The following is a 7,916-nucleotide window of genomic DNA, read 5'->3' as shown; positions in this document are numbered from 1 at the left end:
ATGCAAACGAGTTATAAGATGTTTATAAAAGCAGTTGAACCGTCGACCTTGCAAGAACTTAAACAATGGACTCTCACGGGTCACTCTCTCTCATGAAGCAAAGGGTGAACATATATATGTAAGAGAGAAAGAAAAATAGTCGCTCACCTAAACTACGACCCACATAAACATGCATGCAACTAATATGATAGACAATTCTAGCTATCGTACACACATTCCATCCAAACAAGGTCCTGTCACAGCCGAGGGCTTACAAAAATATGGTAAAGTGAGGCAATGGGTAAGAAAAGGCAAAACAGTTATGGGAATGTGGAGGTATAGGCAGCCAAGCTAGTACCTAGACAAAACCATATGACAACATCCGTTTCCACCTCAATTATGAATTAAATACAATGCCCTTCATTTGGCATAAAACTCACCAAACCGAACTGAACTTACTCCTCAATTAATATAAGTAAAGCATAGGAGCAAAACCGATCTTTTTCAAACAACATTTCTCTTTTTTTTTCTTTTTCTTTTTTTTCTATTTTTTCGATTTCTTTCTTTTTTTTCGAATTCTTTTTCATTTCTTTTTTTTTCTTTTTCACGTCTTTTTTCATCATCCTCCCCTTCTTCATAAAATACCAACTCCGAATGAACAGAATACGCGCCAAAATTTGATACAATAGACAGTATACCGCAGAACAATCTAAACTAGCTTGACAAGGCAGGCTAAATTTGGAATGTAGCTAAGGGTCAAAAGGCAAATTTGGCTAATGTGGAGTTAAATGGGTAAAAATGAAAGAAAGGGGAAATGTAAGCACCTCCCTGTATGTGACACCAACCACTAACCCGAATGTATGAAGGCAAAAAACAATTTAATTTCATATACGTGCAAATTGATGAACATGTTATGCAAGGAGTATACTACTCACAATCCTACATGAAACCGGTCACAAATGACACCAGTTTATAAGGCTCTAAATCTTAGAAATTATAAGTAGGTTGCCAAAATTTCAGGTCAAGTCTATTCGTTCAGGTAAATTTTAACATTAACTCGTAGATATGCAATAAGACAAAGCTAAAAGATAACAGTTTATTGCAAGGCTTAAGCAAAAAGGCAATTATAGTTCAATATCATCATTGAAATCTACCGTTCCGACTCAACCTATATGCAAAAGTAAACATGAACTTTAACAATTTTTTTAATTTTTATGGAATTTTTGATTTATGAAAATAAACCACAATGCAAACATAAATTAAATATGATAACAGAAATGCAATAAAAACAATATGCAGACACAGATATGGATGCACAACCTTCCCAAACCAAACTGTACAATGCCCCCATTGTACCAAAACATGGAAAGGAAATGCAAACTAAAGGAGAAAGAGAGTAAATGCGGAAAACTTACAAGACGCGAAAAAAATACGGGACCTCCCCAAACCGACCATGAACATGGGAGGTTGCGAAAGGCCCGGAGAACCGTCACAGGAAGCTAATCCAAGTCAATAACACTCGATAGCCGTCGAACAGTGGTCGATCGAGTGAATGGGCATCCAAAAACTGCTCGATCGAGCAACTCTCTTTTTTCAGGTGCTCGATCGAGTAAAATAAATGTTCGATCGAGAGGACTTATCCGCAAAAGTGCTCGATCGAGTAGAAAAACTACTCGATCGAGTGATTCTCAGCGTGTTTCTGCAAAACGCAAATAAAAACAGCCCGTAAACTAACAAAACAAGCATACAAAAATAGTCTATGGTATGAAAACCATTTATTACAACTGAAATGAAATAGAAAATTAAAAATAAATCTCCGGGTTGCCTCCCAGGTAGCGCTAGCTTCAGTCAGGTCCCAGCTCGACCCTCTTTTTCTTTGAGCCTCTCTAATCAGTCATAATCAAAACATCTCAAAGCGCGCAGCATTAGATCGTACATCTGCGCATGTGCTACACAAAAGCATAAGTAGCACCATAGTGGAATAAAGAAATAGGAAAATAAAATGTCGAACTGTTTAAGTCTAACAAATTTCCTATGTGAGCTCCTAAATTTATCCACAAAATATAGGAGCGCGGGAGCAATTGTAAATAAAGTAGGGCCCCGTTTCAGATTAACGAACTTGTAATGATAAGGACGGTGAAAAATCGTTAAATTATGCGTCCACATGTGAGAGGGTATAGCATTAAAAGAAGAAGCATAAATCAAACGAGGCAATATACTATTAAAACAAACAATAATAAAATTATCGTTTACTACCTCAGGTTGGTCGCTCTCAATGATGGAATCATAGATAAAAGAATTTATTACCTCTTCCGTGCTAGGAGCAATTACCGTCTCAGCTGCTTCTTCATCAACCTCCTCAGTGGATTTCATCCCGTAAATCTCAGCATCAAGTGTTTCCGACTCGGCTTTGAATAAGGGAGATTCATCGTAACCGTTATCATCATCAAAATTGTCGACTAAAACGAACCCAAGTAGCAAATCATCGCTCTCGCTGGCCAATTTAGTCGATCGAGTAGAATTTTTACTCGATCGACCACTTTCCTCCCGCATTCCACTCGATCGAGTAGTTATATTACTCGATCGAGGACTATCTTCTGGAAATTCACTCGATCGACTAATATTAGTCACTCGATCGAGTGATTCTTCTTGTACAGGGCTGAAATCTTCGCGTAAGTCAGTGAAATGTGATAGAAATTCGTCATCCGAGTCATAAAAATCATTCTCAGGATTGGGCAACACGGTTTCTTCATGCGAAAAACCGCTCTCAGTACGGTATACCTCTTCTGGTTACCCATTATCCGACTCAGCTGCTAACTGAGCTATTTGTGACTCGAGCTCAAGGATTTGAGCTTCCATACGTCTATCACTCTCTTGCATTTTGGGTACAAGCGTCCCCAATAAATATTTCAGCTCCGCGATCTCTTCTATCTGTATCTCAGCTGTTAACTGAGCAATTACAGACTCGAGCTTATCAACTCGCGAAAAGAATTGTCTATCATCATGCAGCAGGAGCTGATAACCAGGCCAGCACCTTTTTTATGACAGGCACAATTCAAACCTGTGATTCCATTCAGGCAACCTCAATCGCCAAATTCCAACTTCACCAAGTCCACAAGAACAAAGAGCCAGGCTAGCCACCATCAGCCACCTTGGCCAGCTGAATCCTTATTCAACTAGTCACAAATTAATCCTAGGGAGCCAGGCCAAATTCCTAAAGCATTGCACCAAAAATCGATGAAAAGATAAGTTGCGGTGGGGGTAAAACAGATAAAGTAAAGTTGCCATTTTTGGCCAAACAAGAGAAAACTCTCAACAAAGAGGAACTGGCCTATTCAAAGCATTCATTTTATAGAGCCTTGAGCCATATAAAATGCCTGCACCTAAGCCACTTGACCCACAACAACCAACTAAAGATTTCAAAGAACTGAGACAACATGTCACTATCAACCTGCAGACTCTTTTGTTCTTGTTCGGTTTGCCTTAATTTCTTTTGTATCCGTTGTAATATAAGTCCACTACTCTTGTTTGCTTCCTAAGTTTAATCCTGGCCCTTAGATGGAGTTGTCTAGGGTTTATCATGTATTGAACTTCTCACGTAAAGGCCTATATAAGGACCCTTTCTCATCCGTTGTACTCGAGACTTTGATTAATGAAAAACCTTGAGATTTCTCTCAAAATTTGCAAATCTTTTAACTTTCTTGAGTCTTAGTTATAAGTCGACTTAATATCTTCTTGTGCTTGCTTAGAAGGTGATTAAGGATCTGTGGTGCTACTTGGAATAGGTCTGTGCTTGCTTGAGCTATTTTAAGTGCATTGTCTGGTTAAGCTTGAATTGGTTCTGTGCTTGCTTGAATAAATTCAATCTTAGTCTTCCTAAATTATCAAATTGATTTCCTGTGCTTGCTTGGGAATTAGTTTGTTAATTATATCCCATTTTCATTTACCAAAATTATCACAAAAAAATCACAGGAGTCTTACCAGAAACCGTCGAGATTTCTCTTATTTCATCTGGTTTTCTATTTATTAAAATACTTGGAGTGCATGTAAAATCCTGAGAATTGGCACAGTTTTAGTTTACTCTCTTAACTAAATTATCACCAAGTTTCATGATTTTTCAGGGTCATTTACTATTTTTATAAAAATTCCCAAGTTTATTGCATTCCCTGAAAATTACTCCTTTGCCTGTTTCAGGATTTATCCCATTTGTGCTTGTTCCCATAGTTTACACTGCAAATTCTGGTATCAGAGCTTAGGTTCATAACACAATCCTACCTTGTGTTAGTCCTGAGTGTGAGAGAGGTCAGTTCTTTTCCCAGCTACATCAAAACTACAAAAAATAACCCAATGAGTGAGGAGAGGTTAGCAGGAATGGAAGCAAAGATGGATCAATTAACCAACCTGGTTAATGTGACCCTGGAAGCTGTGAACACTGTGATGGCAAACATTCCCACTCCAGAAAGAGGAAGGCCACCACCCTACAGAGGAAGAGGCAGGGGTAGAGGTATCCTTGGAGCAGGAAGAGGCCAACCACACCATCATAATGAAGAGGAACTCAACTCAGATTCAGAAGAATCCATGATGGAAGAAGGTAACTACTTGGCTAGAGATAAGGATGTTAAGGTAGAAATCCCTGATTTCCATGGTAGTTTAAATCCTGAGGACTTGTTAGACTGGCTTAGATCTGTTGAGAGAGTCTTTGAGTTTAAAAATTATGATGACAGAAAAGCTTTTAAGGTTGCTATTTTAAAACTCAAGGGCTATGCATCTCTTTGGTATGAGAATATGAAACACCAAAGGATTAGAGATGGTAAGGAACCAGTTAGGTCTTGGCTTAAGTTAAGAAAAAAGTTGAAGGAGAAATTCATAGCTAAAGACTATACTCAGGATATTTTTATTAAGCTGACCCAGTTGAAACAAGAGCAGTTAACTGTTGAGGCCTACCTTAGGAGCTTTGAACAACTAACCCTACAATGTGAGGTCACTGAAAAACCTGAGCAAAAGATTGCTAGGTTCATTGAGGGTTTAGACCCTAAGATAGCTGGCAAATTGAGAATGCAACAAGTCTGGTCATTTGATGAGGCAATTAACCTAGCCTTAAGAATTGAGAAGCTAGGGAAGGTGAAGCCTGCAACACCCAAATTTCCCACCAGAACAACTTTCAAACCCTATACTGGTGTCAAAATGACTGAGGTACCTAAACCAGCTACCCAACCAACAGTAGACAAGGGGAAGGCACCCATGTACCCCAGAACCAACCCACCTTTATCCAGGGATAAAATCAAGTGCTTCCAATGTCAGGGCTTTGGCCATTTTAAGAAGGACTGTCCTTCTAACAGAGCTCTCACAGCTATGGAGATTGAGGAATGGGAAAGAGAGGGTCTAGTTGAGTATGAAGAAGAAGAGACACTGGTTCCAACAGGGATGGAAACTGAGAGGGAAACTGATCAAGGACAAGTTGTGGCTCACCCTGACACAGGGCACAATTTGGTCCTATGGAGGGTTATGCACTCTCAACCAGCTCCTCTAGAAGCTGATCAGAGATCCATGATATTCAGGAGTAGGTGCACTGTCCAAGGGAGAGTGTGTAATTTGATCATTGATGGAGGTAGCTGTACCAATGTAGCATCCACTATCATGGTTAGCAAGCTGAGCTTGCCTACTCAGGAGCACCCCAACCCATACAAGCTGAGATGGTTAAGCAAAGGATCTGAAGTTAAAGTTGACAAGCAATGTATTGTTCCCTTTTCAATTGGGAAGGTGTACAAGGATGAAGTGCTGTGTGATGTGGTCCCTATGGATGCCCGCCATCTACTACTAGGGAGACCATGGGAATTTGACAGAATACCACTCACCAGGGGAAGGAAAATGTCTATGTTTTCAAGCATAATGGAAAGAGAGTCACTCTGACTCCCTTGCCACCACCAAACCGGAGAGGGGTTATGGAAGTCCTAACATGCCCGAAGAGGTTAATGGAGTACTATTTCTATCCGAGGCAGCTATGATCAAGGAGCGAGGCAAGAACAACCTGTGTTGTTCCTCCTATCAAGGGAAACCAACACTGAATGGAACAAAGATGTACCTGCAGAGGTTCAACCCTTAGTTAAGAAGTACAAGGAGGTTTTTCCAGCAGAGTTGCCTAGTGGATTGCCACCCCTGAGAGGCATTGAGCATCACATAGACCTTGTACCTGGTTCTGTACTTCCTAACAGGCCAGCTTACAGGTGTGATCCCACAACAACTAAGGAGCTACAACATCAGATTGAAGAATTAATGACTAAGGGGTTTGTAAGGGAGTCATTGAGCCCCTGTGCAGTACCTGCCTTACTAGTGCCTAAGAAAGATGGAAGTTGGAGAATGTGTACTGATAGCAGGGCTATAAACAACATCACAGTCAAGTACAGATTCCCTATTCCAAGACTAGATGACATGTTGGATGAGCTCAGTGGGGCTCAGATCTTTTCAAAAATCGATCTCAGGCAAGGGTATCATCAGGTGAGAATAAGAGAAGGTGATGAGTGGAAAACAGCTTTCAAAACCAAACATGGCCTGTATGAGTGGCTTGTCATGCCATTTGGATTGTCTAATGCTCCAAGCACCTTCATGAGGCTCATGACTGAGGTTCTAAGACCCTGCCTTGGAAAGTTTGCTGTAGTATACTTTGATGACATACTCATTTACTATAAGTCCATCTGAGCATGTATTACACTTGGAAGTGATTTTTAAAATACTCAGGGAACAGAAGTTGTATGGGAAGCTTGAGAAATGTACCTTCATGGTCAATGAGGTAGCATTTCTGGGATATATTATATCAGGAAGGGGGATTTCAGTTGATCAGGAGAAGATTCAGGCTATGCAAACTTGGCCAGTCCCACAAACAATCACAGAAGTAAGGGGGTTCCATGGCCTGGCATCTTTCTACAGAAGGTTCATTAAGAATTTCAGCTCAATTGTTGCACCAATTACTGAGTGTATGAGGAAGGGAGACTTCCAATGGATCGAAATCGCTCAACAAAGTCCTTTGAGAGGATCAAAAAATTAATGTGTGAGACTCCCATTCTCAAGCTACCTGACTTTGAACAACTATTTGAGGTGGAGTGTGATGCTAGTGGGGTTGGAATAGGAGCTGTCCTAATCCAAGGCCAGAGACCAGTGGCCTATTTCAGTGAGAAGTTGAATGGAGCCAAGCTGAAATATTCAACTTATGACAAAGAGTTCTATGCAATCATAAGGGCTCTTACCCATTGGAGTCACTACTTGAAACCTAAGCCATTTGTGTTGCATTCTGATCATGAGGCCCTGAAATACATCAATGGCCAACACAAGCTGAGCCATAGACATGCTAAGTGGGTAGAATTCCTGCAAGCCTTTAACTTTTCAAGCAAATATAAAGAGGGGAAGCAGAATGTGGTAGCTGATGCCCTATCTAGAAGGCATTCTTTGTTGACTGTCATTAGTAACAAGGTCCTTGGGTTTGAATTCATGAAGGAGATGTATAAGGAGGACCCGACTTCTCCGAGGAGTGGATTGTTCTCACGAAGGAGGCTCAACTCGAGTAAGAAATATATGCTACAGGAAGGTTTTTTGTTTCATGGTAACAAGTTGTGTGTACCAAGGGGATCCTACAGGATTTACCGATCGGGAAGTCCATTCGGGAGGGTTAGGGGGACATTTTGGTGTTCAAAAAACCCTAGATATCTTACAAGACCAATTTTATTGGCCTAGGATGATGGGTGATGTTCAGCAAAGTCCTTAGAAGGTGTTCAACATGTCGAAAGCCAAGAGTTCCTTCCAAGCGGGACCCTACACCCCACCGCCTATCCCCGATAAGCCTTGGGAAGGTGTGAGCCTTGATTTCATTGTGGCATTACCAAGAACACAGAGAGGAAAAGATTCAATCATGGTGGTTGTGGACAGGTTCAGTAAGATGGCTCACT

General features: G+C 40.7%; 1 protein-coding gene across 1 annotated transcript; it reads left to right on the top strand.

Annotated features, from left to right (window-relative positions):
- The first annotated feature begins 4,326 nt into the window (after positions 1–4,326).
- On the top strand, positions 4,327–7,021 carry LOC141640886 (uncharacterized). The gene is made up of 3 exons (XM_074449564.1): positions 4,327–5,849; positions 5,979–6,474; positions 6,635–7,021. The coding sequence occupies exons 1-3, from the start codon at positions 4,327–4,329 to the stop codon at positions 7,019–7,021; spliced, it is 2,406 nt and encodes an 801-aa protein (XP_074305665.1).
- Positions 7,022–7,916: the final 895 nt, after the last annotated feature.

Source organism: Silene latifolia, chromosome 2, assembly GCF_048544455.1.
Source record: "Silene latifolia isolate original U9 population chromosome 2, ASM4854445v1, whole genome shotgun sequence".
Taxonomy (NCBI): Eukaryota; Viridiplantae; Streptophyta; class Magnoliopsida; order Caryophyllales; family Caryophyllaceae; genus Silene; species Silene latifolia.
This window is presented reverse-complemented; position numbering and strand designations above follow the sequence as displayed.